Source organism: Acomys minous (genome assembly GCF_964271855.1).
Source record: "Acomys minous genome assembly, chromosome: 3".
Classification (NCBI taxonomy): Eukaryota; Metazoa; Chordata; class Mammalia; order Rodentia; family Muridae; genus Acomys; species Acomys minous.
In genome coordinates this window covers 101,820,570-101,848,410 of record NC_140485.1, presented here as the reverse complement: position 1 = coordinate 101,848,410, position 27,841 = coordinate 101,820,570, and the positions used below count along the sequence as shown (strand labels likewise).

Below are 27,841 nucleotides of genomic sequence, written 5' to 3'. Positions count from 1 at the left end.
CTCATTTATCTTCTTTCCATCGATGACTAAAAATAACTCTGATCAGATACTCCGTTGAAAGTACTTCAGCAATATCGTGCGGCTCTTACATGGACACATTTTAATGAATAGAGAAGTAAGCCCTTGGGCTTACTTCATTGTCTGAGAAATCGGAAATGCTCTCAAGTTGAAAGAAGGCCTGGCCATCAAATATTCATGCCAGCCATTCAATATCTAATTTTATATTTATAATGTAGTTAGGCAGTCTTTTTCAATGCTCTCAAAGCCATAGGCAATTGCTAAATGTGGTTAGTATAAGCGATGATATTGTTTAGCTGATGACAGAATGTTTTATGGAAAGTCAGCTTGAGAGGAGTCCTATACGGGCCCATTTCTCCTCTGAAGTTTCACTTGGCCAAGCATCCAGAGTGAGGTCTATCTGTGAGTCAGGAACCGATATTCTTTCTGAGATGAGTGGACAAGTCCGGGCCTCTCATCATGGGCTGCTTATTTTTCTTTCAGTGTTCACACTGCACTGATGACACAGGGCCAGGCTATCTCTGGGGAACATGGTCCAAAGTTCGCTATTCGCAAAAACAAATGTTTTTTTAAGTGACACAGCCTGTTTCTCCCCTCCCCTTTGTTTTTCATTCCTAGGTTCATTTGGCAGCTGATGTTACATTCCTGCAAGACAGACTAAAAGGCGACAGTGTGACAGAAATCGGAATAACATTTCTGAAAAAGCTGGACGAGAAAAAATATAGACGGAAAAAGTGAAAAAGAGCATGCGGAGTGCCATGGGCAGTTAGCTAAATTCATAGCCACAGAAATGTTGCATGGCCTGATGGCCTGGGCTTTGGCAGGCTTAAAAGTCTCACTTGTGTACCACATATTTTCAGGATTCCAGATACAAATAACTTCTTACAAAACAGTAAGCATGAATCCCACCACACATTACTCAATCCATCTTCAGCCGGTCTATCTATTAACTATCTGTAGCAATGGGGGGGGGGGTGGTAGAAGGTTCTGCCTATCCAAGTCATTGGGATATTGTCTCTTTTCAATAGAAAAAAATGGATGAAATGATACAGCATTGTAGAGACAGACTCTAAAGATGGTGTATACCAGATATACTTATAACATTTCTCATAGATTTTATTAATCATGGATGTGATTTTTCTCACATATTGCCTTGGCTGATGGCTTCAACTGCTCTCTAGTTACAACCACCTAGGCCAGCCTATTTATCTGGATGCCAATTCTGAAGCATTTAAGATCATATTTAATTTTGATTCATTTAGCTTTAAGTTTTAATGTCTTTAATTTGGAGATGGCTAGGATCAAGCAAATATCATCTCATGATATTTGGCTGATGGAACTCATGAAGATCAAATCTAAGAGTCTTGCCCTTAAAGCAGGATGCCCTAGCTCTCTGGAATGTACTCTGCATCCTGGAACGGGCCCTATTAGACTATGCCTGCTCTCCTGTCTTGCCGACCTAGCCATCAAACCCACTGCTCTGAAGGCAGCTTTACCTGATACTCTCTCTCAGTGACACTGCATATAGAACTAGTGATGTCACCAAAATAAGTATTATTTCTTGACTTGCACCTGATCATCCTGGATGAGAGGAGTATCTTGGCATTGAACTCATGCTAGCGAGGGTGACCCACATACCTACAAAATGGCTTTCTTGAATTCAGTATGTTTCATCCTGAAGGCCATAAGACTCCTGAAAGTCACATTTATAGTTTCAAATGCTCCTTCCTCCTCCTCCTCCTCCTCCTCCTCCTCCTCCTCCTCCTCCTCCTCCTCCTTCTCCTCCTCCTCCTCTTTCCTCTCTAATGAAATGTCATGTTACCCAGTCTGGAACTGAACTCCTGATTCTCCTATGTCCACTTTCCAGATGCTGGGATTTCAAGTATGTACCATTATGCTCAAGCTAATTAAAATTTTTTCTAGTAACAGCATCAAATGAGTGTAAAGACATCAGTGGCATTCATGTTACTAATAAATTCCATTTCTATTTACCTCCCTAGATAATAAGTTTAGTATGAACATCTTACATTCCTTTCTGATATAGTCTTTGAAATCTACTGAATTTAGACACAATTCAGCTCAATAGTCAGTAGAGTTTAAAGTAAAAGTATAGTCCTTCCGAAATAATAAATTGGTAATAAGTAGTGTTTGATGGCTTTGGTTTTTAAAAATCTGAATTCATAAGGCTAAGTTGAAACAAATGCCACAGTGGTCACATGGTGAGCGTTTAGTGATGGCATGTGTCTTGCAGTTGCTGCCATGGGCTGTACAAATTCAAAGCTGAAGGTTCAGCGAGTCTCCTTCCACTGCCCTGGAAATGCAGAAAAAATAAAAAAAGACATAGCAGTCCATGCCAGAGGTGACCCAGAGAAACAGTGAATAAGGGAGGCACTGGTGTCCTCAGAGTGTGTTTTCACTCTTGTCGGAAGTTCATCTCTTTTGGTAAAGATGTGACAGGAAGTTATTCAACACAGCTGCTGGGGACTATTATAGTTCCACTCAGAAAACTCCTTCCAGAATGTTAGCTGAGCATGAGATCAACAGTCAACAAAGAGGATCTACAGAAACCACTGGGTGACCGTAAAGGGATGCCGCACGTACAATACAACCATATGTGATCTGAGGAGAAGCTCGGTTCCCATGCAGTCAACAAGTGTCACCTTACCATTGAAAACATAGCCACAGCAGCCATAACAGTCAGAAACAAAATTTTATTTTTCATACATTTGAATATAGCAAGAGTGTTCTGCCATGGACAGCACACATCAGGCAGCTGGACTGTTCTGCGGGGGGAAAACCACACCAAATGAGCGGGAGTCCAACCAAGTAAAAAGTTCCAAGGCCTTCCCTAAAAAGTTAAAAAATAGATGCCATGGGACAGTTTCCTGTTTTCACTGACAGCCTCCATCATTCCTCATTAAATTCACTCAAGAGGCGGTAAGGAAAGAACGGTCCTCAGAGGCTGGCTCCAGTCAGACATGCAGAGGGAGGGGGCCCGGGAGCATGAAGTGCAGTTACAAAAGGCAAAGATTGGTCTGAGGTGTTAGTTACCACAGAAGACTCAAAGCAATTTGGCCAGAACAAAAAACTGTTGGAGTTGGTAGTGAGAAGGTCTTTAATGAAGGTGCTTAAGTCAGCGCCTTCATAAGCAAGCACCTCCCGGTAACGCCACTAGATGGGAACCAAACCAAACAGCTAGGGATGTTTCCTTTCCCAACCATACAATAGTATTGTCCCAAAGTTGTAAATATAATAATGAAAAAAAAGAAAGAAAAAGGCAAAGAAAAGGGGGGAAAGGAAAGGAAAGGAAGGGAAGGAAAGGGAAGGGAAGGGAAAGGAAAGGAAAGGAAAGGAAAGGAAAGGAAAGGAAAGGAAAGGAAAGGAAAGGAAAGGAAAGGAAAGGAAAGGAAAGGAAAATACTCCCAGAGAAATCTGTACAAAAACCTGGAGTCAAAGACAATTTTATTTACGGATTGATGAGGCCATACTGAAGATCAAGCCCAGAGCCTTGTACTTGCTAACAAGGTTTCTACCATGCTATGTCCCCAGCCAATACAGTGACAACTGTTACTGCTACAAGATGCTTAAAAATTGCAAGAGAGGCAGAGGCAGGCTGATCTCTGAGTTTGAGGCCAGCCTGATCTACAGAGTGAGTTCCAGGACAGCCAGGGCTACACAGAGAAACAGGGTCTTGGAAAGGAAAAAAAAAACCTGAAAGATAAGATCCTTGTCCTAAACTGTTAGGTAGCTAGACACCTCCCAAGCTGCAGCTATAACTATCTGTGGCTGCCTAAGAAGTTTTGCACTTCAATCAGAAAGAATTCCAGTTCAAAGCAACACTCTTTCTAACCCAACCAAGAGGTGAAAACTGCCTTCAAGTTTCTGTAAACACCTGTTGTTTGGAGCCCTTCAGGAGGAGGCTGTAACGAAATGAATGGATGAGGGACAGAGTCTCCAAATGGGCTGCTCCGGTGTAGACAGCTCCAGGGGCAGTTTTTTTCACTAAGGATGCAGATTCTCCAAACCCAGGGTATTTCTATGCATGCCACATCCGGCTATCTCCTAGCAAAGCTTTGCCCTCTTGTAGTCTAAAGTTAATGTATTTATTGTAGTGGTACCAAATCTTGATATTCTTAGTAGCTAACTTTGAAAAAGTAAAAATATTTGTCACAAAGTTGGTTTGGAGACAGATGGGTGAACCACATAATTGGAAAACTCTTCCCAGTTCTGCAATAGGTGACTTTATAGAGATACTGAAAATGAAAAGTGATCCTGGCATAAAGCACCTTGCCACCTTTTTTTTGTGTTTTGTCTGTTTATTTGGTTGGTTGGTTGGTTTTGGTTTTGTTTTGTTTTGTTTTGTTTTTGTTTTTGTTTTTGTTTTTTGAGACAAGGTTTCTCTGTATGGCCTTTGCTATCCTGTACTTGCTTTGTAGATCAGCCTGGTCTCGAACTCACAGAGATCCACCTGCCTCTGCCTCCCTGATTGCTGAGATTGCAGGTGCATTCCACCATGCTGAGCTAGCACCTTACTTTTTATCTGATAAGGTCATTGTGATGCATGAAAGTTCTTCCTGAACACAGTCACTACTTACATTGGTCACTATCACTAGGACAGTGGCTGTCTATTCCCACTCTTTCTGAAAACTGGCTGTCATCTTGCTAATTATATTATGTGGAATAATAGTCTGGATCCCTAACACCCACATAAAAAGCTCGGTGTAGTGACACCTGTAAGGCAGAGTGATGGAGGGAGAAGTCTGGTACCTACCTCGGGCCACACTTGCATGCATGAAATTGGAGCACATACATTTCCTCATACATGCAGACACCACACACATGCACACAAAAGAAATAGCCAGTTGCCGGTTTTGGTGAGAATGAAAAAATATAGGCTCTTGTTAGCCTTTGTAAAGGATGTAAATGGTGCATCTGCTGTGGTTCAGGCTATGCCGGCCCCTCGAAAGATTAACGATAGAATTACCTATCACTCATTATTTTCACTTCTGGTTAAATATAAAAACAGTTGAGAGCAGTCTTGAAATGATCTTTGTGCACCCGTGTTCATAGCAGCATTGTTTTGTCATAGCCCAAATGTGGTATCAGCCTAAGGGGCCATCAACGAATGACTGTTAACAGTGTACGTTTTAATATATATGGACATAGCTACAAAGACTTTTATTCCTGACTTGTGCTAACACATAGATGAACCCTGAGGATGTTAGAGAGAGATGCATCAAGCGAATGGCCTGGGAATGAACTTAATGCTGTTGAAATGTGCTCTTAATGGTGGTCAACATTATAAACCTCTCGTTACAGAAACTTTACCATAATGTAAAAATTTTTAAATAATGTGTTAAGTATCCACAATAAAGGGTTGATTAGACAAACAAAAAGACATATAAAGAGCATTCTAAGTTTTTAACACACGGACTTTGTATGACTCACAATTCAAGTGACTGATACCTTTGGGACACATGTGGGAGTAAAGTGCTGTCTGTGTTTTTAAATGTTAGAGAATTGCTGTTTCTCAGGCACAGTGGTGGTGGCACAAGCTGCGGTGTGTTTTCCTTTGAATATGTACTATGTAAGTGGACATATGTACACATTCACAGAAGAAATGATGGTGACGGCATGCCTAGAAATATTCTAGTAGTTGAGGAAACTGTGGCACCACAGAAAAGACAGACAAGATACTGATCACTTCTGATGCTGATATATGGACAGGGGTCTTGATTATATTTGGGGTCTGGATTTATTATTATCATCATTTTTATTACTTTACTTTACTATTCTCTCCTTTAAAAGTCCTTGTTTAAAAATACTAAATAGTTTTTAGACATTCTAACGACTGTTAAATCCATGCTTATGGTGGGTTAATTGCAGTGTTCTGTTTTGTTCTGTGTCTATATAATAGTCACAGAGTTTAAAATAAATCCTCCTATGGCTGGCTTACCTGATAGTACCAGCAGCTCCTCCACTGCTTCTCCATTGTCCACAGGGTAGCATTAGTCCCTTGAGTGACAAGTGACGCTCGCTGCCCCATGCCTTCCTCTCTAGTTCTGCACCCTGTGGCACTGCAAGGCTGAGAGAGGTTGAATCCTGAATGCACAGTGCTGCTTCTACCTCCCCCACCTTTTCACATGCTGTGTCAGCGAGCAATCAAGGCTCCAGAACTGTATTCTGTGCTCCTGCCTCCTGACTTCCTGCATCGCCCTTCTCCCAACTTCTTAGTCAATGTAAGGCTTGCCATGTGATGCTGCTCCCTGAGAGCAGCTAAACTACTACTCTGACACGAAGGAAACCACCACAAAATCCTCGAGTTGCTTCCAGAATTACTGGACCACCACACCACAGGTTTCTTGTCCAGGAGCCCATGGGGCATCTTCAGCTAAGTAATGTCTGTTCTGTAGACATATTGACCATATCTGAAGGCCTCTTGAAGAGTGTCGGGCATTACAGATGTCAAGCAGTGATAGGAGGCCTGATATCCTTTCAGAATCTTCCATACCGTTCCATGTATATTTTACAAACAACCCCACTTATTTCTTTTTAATTTACTCTTTAAGATGAATGTATGAAAAATCGTTTAAGGACCAGGATTAAATTATGAGTCATGTGCCTTCTTCTTCTCCCTTCCTGAACTCCATGGCTGCCAGCCCCACTATGATTCCCTCAGCAGGTACCAGCACTTCCTGTCTACTGTAGCAAGCCAGTTCTGTTACTTATGACCTTTCTGAATCTATTATATGCATGTTTCTCTTTCATTGGTATTTCTGTTGGAGCCACTATTTTTCAACTCCTGCATAGAGAAGGTGAGGTTTTTCTCACATGTACTCCCCACCTCAGCCACACACACACACAGGAGGAGTTTGCAGATCCTGTTTCCTCTATGAGAGCAGGGTTTGAAGATCTTATCATCTCTTTAACTGTTTCCTCTTCATTTTAACTAACTTGGCTGGTCCAGCACACTCTTGCGGGAGGGCATTAATGTCTACCTCGTGCTAGAAATAATTTTAAAGTCTTTGGGAACATGTTTTAAAACCACCAAAAATGACTTGAATGAGATTTCAGTGGTTTTACAACAAACATTATTGTAATTTTTTTTTTCCTGTTTTAGGCCTGATATCTAAGCTTATCTTATAGATAGAATGATTATGTCCTATAATTTGTTTAAGACATACCATTTCTTTTTTTTAAGATTGGAAAGCATATTATTTTAAAATATATTTATTATGTATACATTGTTCTGCCCACATAGACACCTGCACACCACAAAGGGCATCAGATCCCATTATAGATGGTTGTGAGCCACCATGTGGTTACTGGGAGTTGAACTCAGGACCTTTGAAAGAACAGCCAGTGCTCTTAACCTCTGAGCCATCTCTCCAGCCCCAAGACTTACCCTTTCAACAATGCTCTTTTTATAAGCCTGAAATCATTAAGTACTTTTTTTCCTGTTTGATTTTTTTATGTCTTTTGTCAAATCTCTGGCATTTCATGGCTATCCACCTATTCTTTTGAATTTTAAAATGACACTAGTTTATTGTGGGTGCTTGTATGTGTGTGCATATCCACACCTGTGCACATGTGCAGGTGTCACTGCACACGTGTGGAGGCCCGAAGACAACGTCCAGTCCTTACTTTGTCTACCCAGCACATGGAGACCCAGAAGTCAGACTCAGGTTGCCAGATCTGTCAGCCAACACCTCTTCCTGCTGAGCCACCTAGGTAGTCCAGATATCTACATATACTGAATAAAATAAAAAGGTTGGTAGATGCTGTACATGTACTTCAACACAGGTTAAGTATGAATCCCATATTGTGTCAATCTTACTATAATGTTTTCATTTGGTCAGTCAGGTTAGAAGTTAGAAGTGAGTCTTCTGACAAACCAACTAGATAATAAGAGAATATAGGCCTAAGGCCAGGGTGAGGGGGAAAAAACCCAAAAACCTCCGAGGATACATCTCAAGTGCATGTTCATTCACTCACTGTCCTGTCCCCACTTTCAACTATTCCTGCTGCTCCTCAGTTAGAGATAGCTTCTAAACAGTTACATCTAACGACTGAAACTCCCACCTTCTGCAGGAGGTGAAGAAGCAGCTATTTGACCAAGTGGAGTAGTGACAGGTGACAATTTCTGAGGGAGATTCCTTTACAGCTGAAAAGGCAGTCCAGCCCGGGCCCCATGGCCAGAGGCCGGGTGCTGGTCATTCCTGAGCAGATGTACAGACTCTGCGGTGTGATCACACAGCTCATCTCTCCACTCTGGCTTGGCTCTCAGACTGCTCTGGTCTGCTGGGACAATAGGCACCTACTATGTCTGCTGCAGTATCCCCAGAGCAGAGCATCCTTATCTTCCCTCCTTGCCTCTGGTTATCTCATGCGACTGGAAAAGCACCTTTTGTTAGAATTTTGCTTCAGTCGGCCTACTTGTGATGTCATTGCCTACCTGCCATGGGGGCGTGGCCCTGGCCAGGGCTGTATAAAAGGACAGACCCTCCTCCCGGCTCTCTCTCTCTCTTACCCCATTACTCCCTTTCTCTCTTCCTCTGTCTGTCTCTGTGTCTCTGTCTGTCTGTCTGTCTGTCTGTCTCTCTCTCTCTCTCTCTCTCTCTCTCTCTCTCTCTGGGATACCCCGCCACTTTTCCTTCTCCTCCATGCTCACTTAATAAACCTCATATAATATAATATCTGTTGCCTGGCATCTTACTTATTATCATCTTATTTTCTTATATTTTAAATCAGTACACCTTTTGCTTTTATTTTGTTTTAGCTGAATCTATCCTTGCAAGCAACAATTTTAATTGGAAATTCCTCTCTTGATGCAGCTATGGGGAAGCCCTCTTCCCTACTGGGAAAGGCTTTCCAGGTATAACTGGTTTGGGGAGGAGTACCCCCACCCCAGTAAGTAACCCCTCACTTATGCTCTGTAAGGAAGCTCAATAAATTCATTGCTTCCCTGGGGTGATTTTTGGTGAAGCTGTGCCTCGGTTAGCTATTTTGAGCTTAGGAAACAGAGTAGATGTGGCTTACATCTCCCTTCTGGGAAAGAATTTTAGCAACAAAGAGGGAGAGTACAGGTAAAAGGAGAGGAAGCAAGAGGACAGGAGGGTGGTGGGGAAGAGAGGGGAGGAGGGGGTGGGAGGGGAGAGGAGGGAGGAGGGGCAAGAGAGGGGAGGAGGGGCAGGAGGGGAAAGCCGGAAGAAGGAGCAGGAGAGTGGAGGAGAGGGGAGAAGGGAGGAGGGGGGAGGAGAGGGGAGGAGAGGCAGAAGAGAAGGGAGGGGAGGAGCAAAGAAGGAGTCAGGAGCTTTATTAGAGTTAAATGGGCAGGTGGACAAGGAATTTCAAAGGACTTCTGAATTCCATCTTGTTAGGGATCATGGGCTCAAAATCTTTTGTGCAGGCTGCTCTGGAGTCTTCGCCAGATGGATACAATAATGACCATTAATTCTTACCATAATCAGCTTTTAAAATGTGTTTCGGAGCTGTCTGTAGGAATAACCTCTTGTGTCCTATGTGAAAACATCACTTGGCAAGAAAACTCTGATGACTCTTGGGGCTTGATGAGATGCTAAATTCTGGCCCCCAAGGTCTGGTTGCAGTCCAGACAAGTGCATTCTCACATACACCGAACAATGTTGTATGACCTTTGCTCCCCAGTTATCTCTGATTGGTTAATAAAGGCTGGACAGCCTGTAACTGGGCAGAACAGACGTAAGCAGGGCTTTGGTCCCCAGGCGTGGAGTCTCAGGGAGAGACCATGAGGCAGAAAAGAGAGGAGAAAGGAGAAAAAAAGAAGATGGAGAGCAAGATCGTGGCCTGATGGAGCAGACGCAGCCCAGACAGGACAAATATTGGCAAGTAACTTATGGGGTGTGGCTGGGAAACAGCCAGATGAGCTTAGATAATTAATATAACATTGTACCTGCCCAGTTATGGTGCTTAACCTTGTTAAATAAATCAATAGGTCTCTGCCTCGCTTATTTGGGAGCTAGCCTCACAAAAGATTTTGAGCTCATGATTTATCTATTTATTATGTATGCAGTACTCTGCCTGCATGTACACCTGCTGGCCAGAAGAGGGCATCAAATCACATTATATATGGTTGTGAGCCACCATGACATTGCTGGAAATTGAACTCAAGACTTCTAGAAGAGCAGTCCATGCTCTTAACCTCTGAGAAATCTATCTCTCCTGCCCCAACTCATAACTTCTTATCTCGTTTGTACTAAACTTAGTTCAGCTTCAAGGCTGGGTACCTCCCTACCCTCTACCTGGAAGTCCCACATTTCTAATTATGCTTCAGTTTTTTGAATATTTTTTGTTTTTGTTTTTTGTTTTTTCTGGTTTTTTTTAACCATCTATTGTAGAAATATTATTTATTTGGTGGATCTCTGTGAGTTCAAGGCCAGCCTGGTCTACAAAACCAAGTACTGGACAGCCAGGCCAACCTAGGGAAACCCTGTCCCCCAAAACCAATAAAACAAAACAAAACAAAAATCAAAAACCACATTTTAAGAAATTCTCTCATGTATTTTGAGATTTGTTTCCATGGTGATCTACATCCCATAATGTTACAATATTAAAGACCATAGTAGCAACCACACAGTGGTTCATAACAATCTATAATGAGATCTGGTGCCTTCTCCTGTTCTGGTGTACAGGCACATACAAGAAGAATACTCTATAAATAATAAATAAATATTTTTAAAAAACAGATCTTATATGAGATAACTAGAAAGAAAAGGATAGGCAAGGAAGGAGGGTGGGTGAGATACTTCAATACAAGGCAAAGGCCTCTAGCCCTTTGTTAACAAAAACAAAGAATTGCCCCAGCCCTGAGCATGCACAAATGCAATCTTCCCACATGGTTTAAATAGAGGATGCTAGTTTCTATCCGAGGAAGACACATCTACGATAGGAAGTTCTGCTAGGCACTGGCAGTGGTTGCAAGCCTTTAATACCGACACTTGGGAGTCAGAGGCAGTCAGATTTTAGGTTTGAGTACTAGGCCAGCCTGATCTACAGAGGGAGTTCCAGGATACCCATGGCTACAGAGACAAACCCTGCCTCAACAACAACAACAATAACAAAAATTTGCTATTATACTCAAGCTCTAACGGTGAAGCCGTTTGTAATTGTCAGTTTCAATGGCAACTTGCCACAAATTAATATCACCTGAGTAGGGAGCCTCAATTTAGGAATTGCTATGATTCCTTTAATTATTGTAGGTGGGCCCTGCCCACCCTGGGCAGTGCCATCCCTAGGCAATAAAACAGGCTGAGCAAGTCAGCGGAAACAAGCCAGTAAGGTCTCTGCTTGAGTACCTGCCTGAAGTTTTTGCCCTGGCTTTCTACACTGTGGTGTAGAAATGTAAGCCAAATAGTCCCTTTCCCCGCTAAATTGCTGCTGGCCAGTGTTTATCCAGCAACAGAAACCAAACTACAAGTAAACGGAAACCTGTCCCAGTTGCTCACCAAGCCTTTTGCTTAAGCGGCCGATTCTAAATGCTAACGGGTCAACCACAAACTCATTTCTGAAACCCCTCAGAGCCCGCTGAAAGCCTCACAATTCGGAATGTTGGCTCGTGAGCCAATAGCTGCACCTCCATGGTTCAAATTTGCAAGCCCTGCTTCTGCAGGACAACGTCCTGAAATCTACTACCTCCATAAAAACGCAGGACGGAAGTCAGCAGATTCTTCCTTAGTGACAAGCGTGCCCTACAAGCCTCGCCCTCTTTTGCCCACAAGCACAAATTCAGCTTCCTGTTTTGGAAACCGACTAGCGGCCTCTTCCTCCAACAACAGTTGGAGCTCAGCCTCTAGGTTTGCTGGGGTCAACAATCTGAATCTCTCCTTCCAAGCTACAGAAGCAAGCGGTGTCTTAGGAAGACTGCCAGAGCTGGAAGCTGACGAAGATAAGATACAGCAGAAGAGGCTGACAAGAGGACAATTTATCTGTCGTTTGCCTTCTAGAGAATCACTTACCGCAGGCCACCTGGTTGATAAAGATGTAGGATCTTGTGAAGCAGGTTTTCCCACAGTTTGTTCAGCTAGAGACTTTGGGGACTCTGTCAGTAGGTGTTTTTCCCTAGGGACCTGTAATGTTAATCAAGACTGTGGATACTTCTAGTCATGATTTAGGATGGAGAGAGACCACGCTTAATCTAGGATCTCTGAACTGTATTGCCTCGCCTAGAGCCATCTCTTACAATAATAATATATTTGTCTTTCAGTAAGGTTTAGCCACATAGTCTCTGCCCTGAGTCTCTGCTAAGACGAAAGCTTCAGGACAGTCGTATAAAGCTGGGGTGATAATGAAGGTTCCTTGGCTAAGCCAGCAAACACACAGCAAGTCAGGAAATGCTTCTTGAGGTTGTGATGTGGTCTGTTTGAGGCCAGGCCCAGAGGACTGGTGTTTCTTGCCCAATGACAATGAGCGAATATAATCCTATTGTGCCTTGGCTACATAATGTTTACTTAAAGTCATCTTAGCTACTTTAGCTGCTGGTTTTCTGGATGAACTGTGAAGCACTGGGTCTTACTGAGAACACCTGGGAGTCTGCAGGCAGAAGCAGAAGGCTGAGAACGGAGCCCAGAGAGCTTGTGATGAAAACAGCCGAGGAGCCACACGAAGGTCAGACTCCACCTACAGTTTTACCTTCGTTGCCCATGTGACCTTAGATGCTCATCTTCTCTACGATTCAAGTCCTTCATCTTGAATGTGAATAATGTGTGTTTTTGTGGGTATCCCATAGACGTGTCTAAAATGAACCCAGGCTACAGAGTCAAAGCTGCTCTGTTGGATACAGATCGCAACAACCATGCACTCTGAATTGTCTCTAATTACACAGTTATTATCCCCGAATCCAAAAATCAAAGCGCACAAGGACTTTAAAAAATTATTATAATTTATTCAGATTACATCGTGATTATTATCTCCTCATTTGTATCTCCCTGGTCCCACTCTCCCTATTCTCACCCCCAGACCTCTGACAGGTGGGGACCTCCTTCCCCACTGCCTGACCACAGCCTATCAGGTCTCATCCAGACACGCTGCTTCCCCTTCCTCTGTGTCCTGCCAGGCTTTCCCACCAAGGGGAAGTGCACAAATTGGGGGGTTACCAGAGTTCATGTCAGAGGCAGCCCCTCCACCTCCCATCCCCCCCTCCCGCTCTCCTCACAGCCATGGAGAATGAGCTGTCCATTGGCTAGATCTGAACAGAGTGGCAGTCTAAGTTTACTGCATGCATTGTCCTTGGTTGGTACGACATTTGTGCAGGGCTCCCTGGGTCCAGATCCTCCAGTCTTGATGGTCTCCCCCTCTGGTTCCTTCCGTCCCAAGGGGTTTTCCCCCCAATTTTCTACTCTAATCTTAACTTCGAGAGGTAACCACATTTGAGAATTTAGTTGTTGTCTTTGCGTATTTATGAGTATGTGTGTGTTTGCCAATGTGTGTATAAAAGAAAAGAGCTTATACTACTTAAACAAGGAATTGTGTAACAACTTTTTGTTGAGGTGAGTTGTAGTTTACTGATGTGGCCAAATTATATGGTGCATCATCGGCATGTAAACGGTGATAGTGTCTTTTGGTGTGAGGCGATGTCTGAAAAGTGCATGTTACAAAAGGAATGAAGTATTTTATCTCATAGATTTCTTCCACTATAATGTTTTCTTGTCTTAAATAGATTTTTCAAAACGTTCTAAATTCTAGAAGAAAATGTGGTGCACAAGCCAAAGCAATGGAGAAAATGTAATGCTTTGTAAGGGGAATGAACACACAACCTGGAAATTAAATGAAGGAAGTGAAAACAAAATTAGATATGGTATGATTTTCAAAACTACATCTTTTAAAGAATGGGCCTTGCAGTTTCTCCTGCCAAACTTCTTGCTAAATGTGACCCTCCACAACAGAATACCCATCCTTGATGACTAATCCCAGTCAATGGGAAAAAAGGCAGAAACTGAAACAGGACTTGCCAGAGGAGGGAAGAGGGCTAATTCTGATCAAGGCCTAATTCTTTTTCAGTTTAGAGATTTCACATTCTTAACAGCACAGGAAGCAGCCATAAACTTGGGGGATGGACAGAAGTGACAAGTGTTCCTGAAAGATCTTAGTTTCAAGCAGTGGGATTCTGTCTGTAGGTGCTTTCTTCAAGCTTCATATCCTGTGATCAGCCGTCCTTCCTTGCCTGTGTACAAAGTGCACTTTTCCTGTTTTGCTCACCAGTAACCCAGGTCAAGTTCATCCCTCTCTGTTTCCATGTCGCAGACAATGGGTGTGGGGGGGGGGGAGGGGGGTGCAGGGGATGGGGAGGCTAGGGGGAGGGAATATGTCAATAGGTTGACCACCAAATCTTAGTATGGTTCCAAGGTACTGCACAATTTGTCCCCTCCTCATATTCCCAGTTGTCTTTATAGCCTCAGCAGTGCTCAGACCCTCCCTCCTCAGCCTTCCACACACTGTGCCACCTGACTGAAATGCTCTGCTCACCTGCTGCTTTACACTCCAGCTTCTCCCAAACCCCTAACTCCCCTCACCTAACCCAAATGACAATTTGTATTTTTAAAAATTATTTAGATGATATGGTGTTTTTATCTTGCTTCCCGATTTTTTTTTTTTTTGAAATTTTTGAATAATGACTAAGTGTGGGATTCCAACCCCTTTAGTTTCTTTCAAGACAGGGCTCCTGGCTGTCCTGTTACTTGCTCTGTAGACCAGGCTGCCTTCAAATCACAGGTGCTAGGGTTAAAGACATGCACCCCCACGGCTTGTTCTGTTTCTCTCTTTGAAAAGATCTATGTTTGTGGAGAGTGGGGTCTGACTTTCACACAAACTCTGGTGCCCCATATTGACCACATCCCCTGGATGAAGAGGCCTGGCAGCACTCAGAGGAAGGATAGTAGGCTACCAAGAAGAGACTTGATACCCTATGAGCATAAACAGGGGTAGGAGGTCCTCATCAGTCTCAGTCATAGGGGAAGGGAGTAAGGGGGAAAAAGGGGAGAGGGAGGAATGGGAGGATACAAGGGATGGGATAACAATTGAGATATAATATGAATAAATTAATAAAATATGTTTAAAAAATTAAAAGATCTATGTTTATTTTATGTCTGTAAGTTGCTTGTTTTTGTTTGCTGTGTGTGTGTGTATGTATGTACACCATGGTATGTACAGGGTGCACAAAGAGGTCATAAGGTGGCATCAGATGCCCAGAACCAAAATTACGGATGGTTGTGAGCCACCATGTGGGTGCTGGGAACCCAACCTGGGTCATCCACAAGAGCAGCAAAAGCTCTCGATCGCTGAGTCGTTCCTCCAGCCCTCAGCCAGTTTTCAGTAAGTGTTCTTTAAATTCACCATAGTAGATAGGTTTCCTGAAAGTTTCCTCTGACTTAAAAATGATGCAGCATAGACTGGCAGATCTTTTTTGTCTGTCTTATTTTGTTCTGCATGAGACAGGGTCCCACTCCATAGCTCTTGCTGGAACTTGGATCCCTGGGGTGGGAGTAGGGGTGGGGATGGGGGCTCAAATTCACAGAGACCTACTTACCTCTGCCTCCTGAGTGCTACCATACCCAGCCTTTGACCTTAAAAACTAAGACCATCATTGCCTGCAGTTTTTCTTTTCATGATTAATTTCCATACAGAAACCAAATGAGAGTCATGGAATGTCATACATAGTATTTGAACAATCACAGTAGGCCTGGCACAGTGTGCTTGCCATTATAGCAAAGAACAGACTGCAATGTCGTAAATGTTATATTGCTGATCCTCCATCTTTGGCAAACAAAAAAACCTTGAAGTTAACACCAGATAACCCAACAGAGTGATCTGAAGTTCAATTGTTCCAACAAGGGCTTTATATTAATGTCTCTTTATTTGATGCAAACCTAGAATTGAGATAGGAAACTCTTTCCCTTCCAGTAAATTATTTCCGCCTAGTTTTGTTCAGTTAGCAATTAATGTAATAAAAAAGGTTAAACTTATGTTACAGTTTCAGCTCCAAAAGCCTCACAATTTGGAAGAAAGTAAGCATCCATAAAACATACCAGTACTTATTTTTTATATGAAGCAACAATTTGAAATTATTATTATTTTTTTCTGCTCACTTGCAAGATCACACCCCATGAGTGTCGTGTACGCAAGAAGCATCTACAAAACTAAGGACAGGGACCACTGTATCCCCGTCCACAGAACGGACACTGCCACTCATCTCTTTTCTGTTGACGTACTTGTGCAGCATGCTGTAGAACTGGTTCTTGGGATTGAAAGTGTACAGGGATGAGATTTGCTGCCAGTCTTTATTGCTTGGGGTGTTGCATTCGTTTGGCTTCATGCCCTCAAAGAAACATCTGATATTCTCTTTTGCCAGCTGGGTCGCGTGCTCCGTAGCTTGACTTTGGAGGATCTGCTTCTCCTTTTCCAAATAGATTTCCCAGAATTTTAACTGCATATAACTGACTGGAGAGAGGCATCGAGTGACAGACTTAAAAGCCAGAAGTAAGATGATGACAGCGGCTATCAGAATCCAACCCAGCACCTACAGGATTCACAAGAGGACAACAACTTAGTGACTTTTGACATTAGAATAATGTAAAAGCCTGAGATAGAGTCTAAACTATTTACCAGCTTCGATAGTCAATAAGTCTTTTCTTTTTTGTTTGTTTGTTTGTTTTTCGAGACAGGGTTTCTCTATGTAGCCTTGGCTGTCCTGGACTCCCTTTGTAGACCAGGCTGGCCTCGAACTCACAGCAATCCGAGCCTGCCTCTGCCTCCCGAGTGCTGGGATTAGAGGCGTGGGCCACGCCTGGCTAGTAAATTTTTTCTTAAGCTTTCAGAATAAAAAGTGTTTCTAACAATTCACCCCACCCCCACCCTCAGTACAACAAACACAACTGCTGTCTTGAAAAGTCAACAGAAGTCGAGTCAAGTGCACAAGAAAGGGCTCACATATCATTCCTTGGAACTGAAAATGTGGGCTGTCTATGGAGCCAAAGAAAGGGCCATCCATTGTAAAGAGGCCCAGATCTTGTTTTAGTGTGGAGGAGTGGGTGTGAGCCTGGCAAGAGGAGTTCTGGCCTAAGGACTTGCTACACAGTGGAAGTGAACACTAAAGAATAATATATGATGTACTTCTGGCTCCTATATAGCCAGCTAGTGGACCAGTACCTCCTTGTTCCCCTGCTGTTTAAATATTCACAGTTCCTGGTCTAGAGAAAAGCTACCGACATCTTCCTCGCCCCTCTGCACCTCCGCATCGCGCCGAGCCTGACCTGCGACTGAGCCTTGAGCTGACTCAGGATCTCCTGCATCCACGCCTCCTGCTTGTTACAGGGAACCTGTGGCAGCTTGGCGATGCAGCTGGGGTCGCAGTCCTTACACAGTTGTGGAGCCAAGCGCGCGCTCCCGCTGACAGCGCATTGGTAGAAGGAGCCTCCGAGCAGCGCCACTGCCACCCAGGTGAGGGGCGCTAGCGCGGCCGCCGCGCTGAGCTGCGCGCACACGAACGCGCCCCGCAACCCCACGTTGCAACGCGCCCTCGAGTTCCTGGAGCAGCAGCCGGTGAGCAGGCGCCAGGTGCGCGCGCTCAGCGCGTAACCCAGAAGGAACAGTGCGAGCGCGGGCACCAGCAGGAACACCAGGCCGTAGGGCAGGTTCCAGGTGGCGCTGCATGGACACTGGAACGCTACCTCGGAGAAAATCTTCTCCCCACCCGCGGTCAGCAGGGTCACCAGACCGTAGCCTAGGGCGCTGCGGTGCTTGCTCTGCAGGTCCAGCAATGTCCTGAACTTCTCCATGGGTTCTGCTCACCCTGGGCACCCCGCTTGCTCTGCTCTGTTTGTCACGACGAAGGTTGAGTGAACTTTACACTCTGCTTTGAAGCAAAGTTAGAAAAGGGAAGAGGGCTTCTCAGTCCTTTCTGGGTTTCACTTTCTTTTTTCTACGAAACCAGCTCTGGCATAGGCCCACAAATACCCCCGCTAAGAACCTTGAGATCCCTGGACCCACTCCACATCCCAGGGCTATAGGGAGCAGAGGAAGCCCCGAGTGAGAGAACATCTGAGTGACTGTATTATCTTGACATGGGCATCCTGCGAGACCAATTGGTCTGTGGTAAATTTGCAAAGCCAATATACTCATATGGGTCAGGCTCAAGCGTAAAGGCAATGCTTTCCTTGGGTGTCCGAGTATGAGAGTCTGGGTGTTTATAGACGATGGATCGATACCCGCAAGGCTAGCAACTTACGCTTCCTCCTGGAAGTTAACAGGCTGTGACTACTGGCCTACGGCGGCGAGGTCCTCTGTGTGCCTGTGCAGTCTTCATTTCCGCTCTCAGGCCCCTAGCCAGCCTTCCTGGATCTAAGCTGCAAAGGACAGAGCAGAAGTCTGAGGCACCGGTCTCATCGCTCCCTCAATTCTGGAAGGCTACCAAAAGAGAACTCGTGTTCTGTTGCTTTGCTATCCTCCAAACCAGAGGAACCTCTTAACAATGTAGCCAGTTGATCAAACCAGGGAAGCTACTGAATTTTCCCCCGATTGCAACAACCCTAATTCCTAAGCCAACTCCCAATTACAAAAATCACATTTACAGGAAACAGGGGCACGCTTTTTCATTTTCTGTTTGTAAGCTAAACCACAGAAAAACTGAAAGTGATGTCAAGTCTAGTTCTCTGCACGATGCCTCTACCCCTCAGGATGGAGGCCAAGTTAGTTCATTCTCTCTCTCTCTCTCTCTCTCTCTCTCTCTCTCTCTCTCTCTCTCTCTCTCTCTCTCTTTTTCACACACACACACACACACACACACACACACACACACACACACACACCACATACACACATCTTCCCAAAGGCTGAATGTACGGCAAAGTTACCTGTTAGTGGAACGGGTATTTTCACAGGTATGCCATAACACTGTCTGTACCTGAGGGATATCAAATTATTACCTCAAGACTACCAGGTTGGTCAGCACAGAGGAGGGCATATGGATACTCAAAGAGCACTGTCTGACAGGCTGGGTTTGGTGGCACATGCCTTTAATCCCAGCACGGGGGGGGGGGGGGGGGGGGGGGCATAGGCAGTGGATCTCTATGAATTCAAAGCTAGCCTGGTCTATATCTGGGGTTCCAGGGCAGCCGCGACTATACAGTGAGATCCTGTTTCAAAACAAAACAAAATAGCAAGGACAAGAACTCTCTAGTTAAACCAAAGACTTTTTAACCTGAAGCCACACACATCTAACATGTCTTTGGTCTTTACTCTTCTCATGGCAGCTCTTCTGATATAAACTGTAAGCAAGGCTGTAACACTCAAAAGCCTACCATTTCCCGGCTCCCGGATGCAGTGGGGATGCTAGAAAGAACAGTAGCTTTGAACTGGGGTGTTCCGTTTCTGTGTTACCACCACTCTCTAAGGTTAGTAGCGGCCAACCCATAATGCCTTGTGATAAGTTGAGCAGCATATGAGAAAACTGCATTTGGTTCTTGAGACTAAAAGAGTGATTCAGTCTGACAGGTTATAACTTACCCTACATCCCTGAGAGTTATACAACAATAGCCAACCTCATTGTATATTATCCAAGGCTCCCTATGTGTGGTCAGTTTTAGACCAAGGAGTATGCGCAGGCATTTGATCACCCTGAACTACCCTAAGTAATTCACACGACCCTTAGCTGACCACAAGGAGGGCATGCACGTAGAGTCTGAGTGGACAGATCATAGTAAATCGGCTAGGCTAGCATTGTTTCACTTAATAAGTATAAACAGCTTATGCCACAAAGGGAACTTTTCTTTTCTCAGTCCACTTGCCTTCCTAGCTCTACACACCAGTGACTGCGGTAGTACCTAGCACAGAAAATCCAGAGTGGCATATGACAAGAAGGTCTTCTTTCTGTGTGTGTTAGAAGCCAAGCCCAGGTCAGGGTTTTTGCCATCCTGTAGCCTCACTAGGGCTAGACCCTCTGCCTGTTTGGAGGACAATTGATTAAGCCGTGACTGTTGTCTCTGCTGTCCTGTCTCCCTAACCTCTCCCTTCCCGCGTGTCTCGGCTAATTTCCTTTTCCTTGCTCGATGATGGCTCTGCATCACCATCCCACATGTTTTCTTCCTCATCCACAATTTCAACATTCCATCAAGAAAAAAAATACCTCTTTGTTCACAACCCTTGTGTTCTTAACTAAAACCTAATGAAAGTGCATATTTTCCAGCCTGGTGATTAAGGCTTATTTATTCTTACATTTTTGTCATCCAGTTAAAAACCAAGGCAAACCCAACATAGCTTCTGAAATCAGACAAGATTCCCTCCCAACCGTATATCTCTGCCAAGAAGGGCTAGTCCTTTCCTGAATACTTTCTAAAATGGCCAAACCTGAGGTTTCCCACCACTCTATAATACTTTATCCTCCGCCAAAGCTCAAAGCTAACCAGAGCAGCCCCCCTTTCTACCTCAGCTCTATTCTCTACTGTCTGTTTTCATTTCCTTTATTCATTTAACTTTAGTGGAGGTGGCAGACAACCTTCTACTCTTTGGCTCCTTTTAATCAAATATATCATTTCAATTTTTATTTTTCACATAAACTGTCAGCTTTTTTCTCCAACTAAATTAAGTTGCCCATTAACCAGTTTATTAGTTAGTTTGTCTCTTCAGTCAGTCATTCGTTAAGACTCAACTGGGTGCGGTGGGGCACACCTGTAATCCCAGCACTTGGGGAGGCACAGGCAAGTGGCTCTCTGTGAGTTCAAGGCCAGCCTGACCTACAAATTGATCCCAGGACAGCCAAGCCTACACAGAGAAACCCTGTCTTGAAAAAACAAACAAACAAACCAAACAAAGCAAAACAGAAATGTTTCATAGGCATATCAGCTATGCTGGGCTCCAATAGGAAATGCCTGATACTGTTATATGCAACAAGATCAAAAAAGAAGGGTCTCATGCCATCCCCAGTAGTTAAGCAGAAAGATCACAGAAAATGAGGTAGGAGGTCTAAAAAGGGAGAAAACAGAGTATTGTGTGAATCCTGTGAGTAGATGGCAAGTAATGCGCACGAAATGACAAAGGCTAGTTGTAAAGAGAACCAGAGCAGCGGCAGTGTCAAAGGTGACAAGCAAGGTGGCGCATCATGAGGACAAGGTTACAGGCAGAAGGTCAGGTTTAGCGCTTTATAAACCAGAATCCGTCACTTGAAATTGTCCGGAAATCCCCCACAGCCTGAGTTCCTGCAGCATAGTGCTGGGTCAGCTTGTGTCTCTAAATTCCCCCGCCCCTGCTTACTTCTTCTGGCCTCAAAAATCACAGTCTCCCGAGGACTCGGGTTCATGCTGTGTCCACAAGTTTCTACAGCCTTGGAGGCTGCCCGGCAGCCTGAAGTTTCTCCCAGCCCCTGCTGTCTGCCTCGACCACGTTTGGCTCTGTGAGTGCTTTTAGTTCTGGGAATTTTGAGTGTAATCCAGCCTTTATACCCAGCTGTATTCCCGAGAATACCACTCAGAAATTAAGCTCTCAGCGGGAGCAGACTCACATAAAATAGCGGCGCTTAAATGAACTTTGGAGAATCTATGATTTGCACAGTTTTCTCAGCAATAAGCCGAAGATTCTCATGTTTACACACCGCAAAGCCGATGGTTGTGGTCGGTTATCTTTGTGTGTTTTGTTTCTCGTCTATCACGAGCAATGTCAGAAGTAGGTTTCAAATCACCACAGACCATTTCTGGGGAAAAGAAGCAAGAGAAACTTGAAAGAAAACACAGTGCTGTGAGTCTGAAAGCTGTTTGCAAGTACATTTGCAGCAAGCTGCTTCCCACGGCTGTCCACTGCCCTCAGGAGACAGCTAGGGGCTGTGCATGACTTAGACTGTGTTTGCTAGGAAACTCTTTTTTTTTTCTCCTGTGGACTTTCTTTATTATTCTTTTTTTTTTAATTTAATTTATTCTTGTTACATCTCAATGGTTATCCCATCCCTTGTATCCTCCCATTCTTCCCTCCCTCCCATTTTCCCCTTATTCCTCTCCCCTATGACTGTTCCTGAGGGGGATTATCTCCCCCTGTATATGCTAATAGAGTATCAAGTCTCTTCTTGGTAATGAGACTTGCTAGGAAACTCTTAATGTTAAAGAGAATGTCTTTATGCATAGAGTACATGTGTTCATGTTTTTTTCTTAGCTATGAAAATAGGAACATATCTGAGGAATTAAAAAGAGCCTGATTGAGATGGAAACATGTAATTCCTATATTATATAATTCATTCATTCACAGTGTGTCCTGCCACATTTTACTGTGTTCTCAAAACCGCCCCCACCATTGACCTAGAACATTTTCATCACATGAAAGAGAAATTCAATGACATTTAGTAGTCACTCTCATTTCTTGTCTCTCTCCAACCTACTCTCTTTCTTCACATCCCTGAGCCACTAGACAACACTTTAGCCATGCTCTTTGTCAATTGACTGACCATTCTGGATATTTTAAAATTCCATCTTTGCAGCTTTAGTTGTATATGGTTTGTCCAGTGTCTCCCTATCATCCATAGCTCTGGTACTCACTCTACTTTCAACCTCTAAGACATCAACATCAGCACAGAGAATCCTTTTCTGCCTCAGTGGCTTTGGAGCCAAAGCTTCCTCTGCCTGGAATTTTCTCTCCATTGCTTTTTCCTCACCCTTTAACTTTTATCCCCAGTATCACACGTTTGCAGGATATTTGATCACACTGTGAACCCCAAGACTGTGGACTGGGAAGACCTATGTCTTGGAGTGTGGCTCAGTCCTAGCACATGCCTTTAAACCAAGAACTTCTTGTTTGTTGCAAACAGGGGGTTTGTGGTGTGGCTCAGCCCTAGCACACACCTTTTATCCAAGAGCTTTCTGTAAACCAGATTAAATAGTTATCCCTAGGTCAGGAGGTGGAGCAAGGCACCAGCTGACAGAGGTTAAGCAGAAAGGAGGGACATTAAGTTGAAGGGTATTTAAGACTGCGTGGTAAAGGCAAAGGGGCTTGTTTTCCTTCTGGGATGTCAGCTGAGTAAGAAGAACTTTTTCCTTCTAGGACATGAGCTGAGTAGAGATGGCTTTTTTCTCCTGAAATAGCTCTGTTCCTTTCTTGTTTACCAAGTAGCTACTTCCCTTTGAGCTTACGTCACCTTGCTAACACCTAATTGATATCAGCAAAGACACATCAGGAATGCTGTGTCTGCTCTTTCCCCCCTTGAAAAACATATTTTCCCCTTAGTTACATAATCTTTCAGAACAAAAATTAGCTTCATAAATCACCTAATAACATGATGGTCATCTCTCTAACCTCTCTTATCAGTGTCTACGCAGTCTTTCACTGGCTGCCAAATCATGCCAACTATTTATTAGAGGTTTCTATTAGGGAAGTGCCCTGCTCAGACACCAACAGCTGGCAGGAAGGAGTCCCAAGGCTTCCGCTAAGTGCAAGGGACAGGGGAAATATGGTCCATGCTCATGACCTCATGGCATGTGTTTCAGCAGCATCTCCCATGACCTTTCCAAGACTCTGACATGCATGTTCTTTATTCAGCTACATCTTAGTTTCCTTGTTACAGGTGACGGCTTTGTAGTAGTTAATTTGTTGCATTCTAATTTTTTGTTTGTTTATCTCTCCAATTAGATTATAAATTCCATGAGGATGAAGGTCAGATTGGACTTAACTTGTTAAGTCAAAGCCAACTATAATTCTGTAGATGGCCAATAAATGTTTGTGGGAATAATTAGTGGGCAAATGACAAAAGGCAGACTACTTAGAGTTTCTCTTCTCTTTTTGCAGTCAGGACTACACCTGTTTTCCTCAGCTCACACTCAAGCCCTTTGGCTGAGGTCATGCCTGTCTGAGCATGCCACTTAGCTCAGAGCTGAGGACACCTTGCAATGTCAACATTGTGACAAACAGTAGACTGACTACCCGCAGAGAAATGGAGACGCATTCAGAAGGCAGAGTCCCGGGGAAGGAAGGTCCCAGGTGCAGGTGAATAGCTACCTGGAAACCCACTCCCACTCTCCTTCATCAGTCACCAGTGGGGGTTGGTGAAGCTTGAGGCGTGGCCAGAACCAGGCATCTCCCGTGACTTCCTCTTGTGAGCTTCTGTGATTGCTTCGGTTTTGTTCACTTACCACCAGTGTCTTCCCTGCTGGTTCCCTTGTTTTCCTACCACGTTCCCATAACTATACATAACTCAACTCTCCAGAGAAGGATGCTCATTTTAACTTGAGTTCTAGAAAGTGACCAAAGAGCAGTAACTAACTTTTGTACTTTGTTTTTGAGAGATTTTTTTAAAAATAGTTTTTACTTCCTTTCCTAAAAGCAGTGAGCTGAAGCAGAAGAGGTTTTCTTCACAGCCACACCCTAAGCCAGACTCTACTTTGGTCTTGTGTGCTACACACACCCCTGCGGTACTTTCCTTATTCAGCTAATCCAAATTTGGCTATTATGTCTCTCTTCTGGCTCCTAACTGTTCACCCAGGTCTTCTTCCCAAGCTGTGCCTCCTCCTACCAGTAATACTGCTACCCACTGAAGCTCCATCCTTACCTGATTAATTTCTTGATGCCACCAAACTTGGGCAAGCAAGGCAATCTTCCCGTGCCTCTGGTCTCTCACCAATAAGATGAAAATGCATTTACTTGGCCCATTGAGTTTCGGAGACTAAATGAGTTGATATATGCAACATACTTGGGTTGTTTTGATTTTTGGGTTTACGAGGAGGCAGAGTTTCTCTGTGTAACAGTCCTGGCTGTCCTGGCCTCACTTTTGTAGACCAGGCTGGCCTCGAACTCATAGCAACCTGCCTTACTTCTGCCTCCCGAGTGCTGGGACTAAAGGCCTGGGCCACCATGCCCTGCTACTATGTAGCATACTTATAAAAGTTCCAGCACATGGTAAATGTTGAACTGTACTGCACCTTGTCAGTGTTATTTACCATGGTTACTATGGCCCAAATCTGTCTCCTCATTCCTTCCCCCTCCAAAACTCTGCACGGGCATTTCCAGTTGCTTAGTAGATATTTCCACTTCCACTTCCACATCCAGCAGCTACCTCACTCTTTCAACAGTACTCATATGCTTTTACCCCCAAACTTATTTCTTTTTTAAATTTTTGTTTTGTTTTTGTTTTAAGATAGGGTTTCTCTGTGTAGCTCTGGCTGTTCTGGAACTCAAGCTGTTGACCAGGCAGGCCTCAAATTCACAAAGATTCTCCTATTTCTGTCTCCTTGTGTGCTGGGATTCAAGGCCTGTGTCACCACTGTCTGTCTGTCTGTCTGTCTGTCTGTCTGTCTCTCTCTCTCTCTCTCTCTCTCTCTCTCTCTCTCTCTCTCTCTCATTTTAATGTTAAAAATATTAGGCTTTCAATTAGAAAACTTGAGGTGCTGGTGGGCACCGTTCAGTTTTCTATGCAATTTCATTCTGTTCCAGGATAAATATGGACCTGACCCTCATCACCTCACTCCACTGCAGCTCACACCTACTTTCAGCAACATTAACTGTTTGAGAAACGACTGTGAGTTACTGCTGTCAGAGCTGAAAAATGGCACGGTTGCTTCAGGAGACTTTCTTGACATTTTCTTACAAAATTGGTGAGGTGGTTTGAATAAAAATGTCCCCCATAGGCCCATAGGGAATGGCACTATTAGAATGTGTGGCCTTGTTGGAAAAAGTGTGTCACTTGGGGCAGGCTTTGTGGCTTAAGATACCCAAGCCAGGCCCAGAGTGACTGTCTTCCTGATGCCTACAGATCCAGATGTAGAACTCTCAGCTCCTTTTCCAAACCCATGTCTGGCTGCATGTTGTTGTATTTCCAGCCATGATGACAGTGCACTAAACCTCTGTAAGCCAGCCCGCAGTTAAGTATTTGCCTTTATAAGAGCTGCCATGATCATGGTGTCTCTTCACAACAGTAAAAACCCTTGCTAAGGCAACTGGAGTAATCTTCCCTTGTTATCCAGTATTTATGACTCTTTGGTAGGCAAGAACATGTCTCCAGCTGAAAACCTACACACATATGTTTATAATAGCTTTTGAGATACTTCCACAAACAACCAAGCTGTTCTTCAGTAAACAGACCAGCAATGTACATGCAGACAATGGAATATTACACATCTCTAAAATAATGCTAGTCAAGATATGAAAGACATAAGCCAGGAAGTGATGGTGCATGCCTTTAATCCCAGCAATTGGGAGGCAAAGGCAGAGGCAGAGGCCAGCCTGGTCTACAGAGAGAGTTCCAGGAGAGCCAGGGCTACACAGAGAAACCCTGTCAGGAAACTTCCTTTCCCCCAAAAGATATAAAAGATGATAAAACTCCAAAGCACTCTTTGGACAGGTTGCTCACTGGCTGGTACAGTTCTATGACCTCTGGAAAAACAAAACTCTGGAGACAGTAAGGCCATGAGTGAGTGATGAGGATTAGGAGGAGAATTGAGTGCACAGAGTACAGAAAGAAACCTAGAGGTCCACTCTTGGTGAGAGAAGCTGGACCTGGAGCTCAGTGGTAGACTGGATGTTTAGTGTGCACGTATCTGAGGTTCAGGCTCTAGCACGAGAAAGAGAGAGAGAGAGAGAAAGAGAGAGAGAGAGAGAGAGAGAGAGAGAGAGAGAGAGAGAGAGAAAACAAATAGAAGAAAAGCAATATAATGAAAAAGAAATAAAAATTCTGGATGATACAACCAGGGTATGTATAGGCCATGACACATTTGTCCAAACCCTTGAAACAAATGTCCCTTTCTGGAAGGTGCTTTTAGAAATGGGGAGGCCTGCCTTCAATCCCAGCACTCAATAGGCAGAGGCAGGTGGTTCTCTGAGTTTGAGGCCAGCCCGGTCTACAGAGTGAGTTCCAGGACAGCCAGATCTGTTCCATAGAGAAACCCTGTCTTGGAAAAACAAAACAAAAGAAAAAGAAATGGGAGGCTATGCACCTGTGTGCCACAGGGAGCGCCTGAGACCCTTTACCTTCCTGTGAGTTTTCAGTTAACCTAACATAAACTCTTTTTAAAACAAACAAGCAGGGCATGCGTAAGGTAGAGGTGGTTATTCACATGTGAGGAGGATACAGGGTATAAAAGGACCCAGCGGTGTTGTTCACAGCAGCAGGTAAATAAAGCTGGTTACAATACTAACTGGTAATGTAAGTGCTGCAGCTCTGAGGGGAAAGATCTGGCAGTCAGGAGGTAAGGAATACCACAAAGTCACAGCGCGCAACAAACCTCACACAAGAGATGCATTGAGAAAGACATGGGAGGGTGGCTGCCTCCGCACAGGAGAGACCAGCAAAGAACTGAGATTTCCATAGGCTTTATATAGTGTTTCTTGAGGGTAGGGGGCAGAGCTTTGCAGGGTGGGACGTTCTTGTGTATTTTTCTGTAGGGGGTGGAGCTGGCCCCTCTGTCACTGTGAGAGGCTGGAGACTGCTATTAAGACCCTTAGGAAAGGCTTGGGGGGGTTGGTGTTTAGATAAGAACTAGTGAAGAAATCAAATAACAAATATCCAACATCAGACAAGCTGTAAAGTATATAGTGTTTAAAACAAGTCAGCATTATGTAGCAACATAAATCAATAAATATTACTACTGTAGCAACAAGTAACAAAGATAAATCTTTAGCATGTGATGTTGGAGCTGGTGGTGGTATGCACCTTTAATCCCAGCACTCAGAGGCAAAGCAGGCTGATCCCTGAGTTCAAGGTTAGCCTCCTCTACAAAATGAGTACTAGGAGAGCCAGGGCCATACAGAGAAACCCTGTCCCATAAATAAATAGATAGATGATTGATAGATAGATAGATAGATACATACATACATACATACATATATACAT

At 44.0% G+C, this 27,841-nt stretch overlaps 2 protein-coding genes across 2 annotated transcripts in view; one reads left to right on the top strand and one right to left on the bottom strand.

The window, feature by feature from the left end:
- TRAPPC3L (trafficking protein particle complex subunit 3L) overlaps window positions 1-5,575 on the top strand; it is a 71,927-nt gene extending 66,352 nt beyond the window's left edge. Inside the window, exon 6 of the mRNA XM_084775395.1 lies at window positions 637-5,575. Coding sequence (XP_084631521.1) covers window positions 637-756 — 120 coding nt within the window. The 3' untranslated portion in view covers window positions 757-5,575. The remainder of the gene's footprint in view (window positions 1-636) is intronic.
- A 9,527-nt stretch (window positions 5,576-15,102) lies between these two features.
- On the bottom strand, window positions 15,103-17,930 carry CALHM6 (calcium homeostasis modulator family member 6). The gene is made up of 2 exons (XM_084777124.1): window positions 17,301-17,930; window positions 15,103-16,567 (listed from the first exon to the last, which is right to left on the bottom strand). Exons 1-2 carry the CDS (start codon window positions 17,823-17,825, stop codon window positions 16,145-16,147), a joined length of 948 nt encoding a protein of 315 aa, XP_084633250.1. The 5' UTR covers window positions 17,826-17,930; the 3' UTR covers window positions 15,103-16,144.
- Window positions 17,931-27,841: the final 9,911 nt, after the last annotated feature.

Excerpts from the sequence above, each read along its gene's own strand:
- CALHM6 (XM_084777124.1), bottom strand. The coding sequence starts at position 17,825 with ATGGAGAAGTTCAGGACATTGCTGGACCTGCAGAGCAAGCACCGCAGC. Across the intron at positions 16,568-17,300 it reads AGCTCAAGGCTCAGTCGCAG|GTGCTGGGTTGGATTCTGAT; the intron begins GTCAGGCTCGGC and ends TGAATCCTGTAG.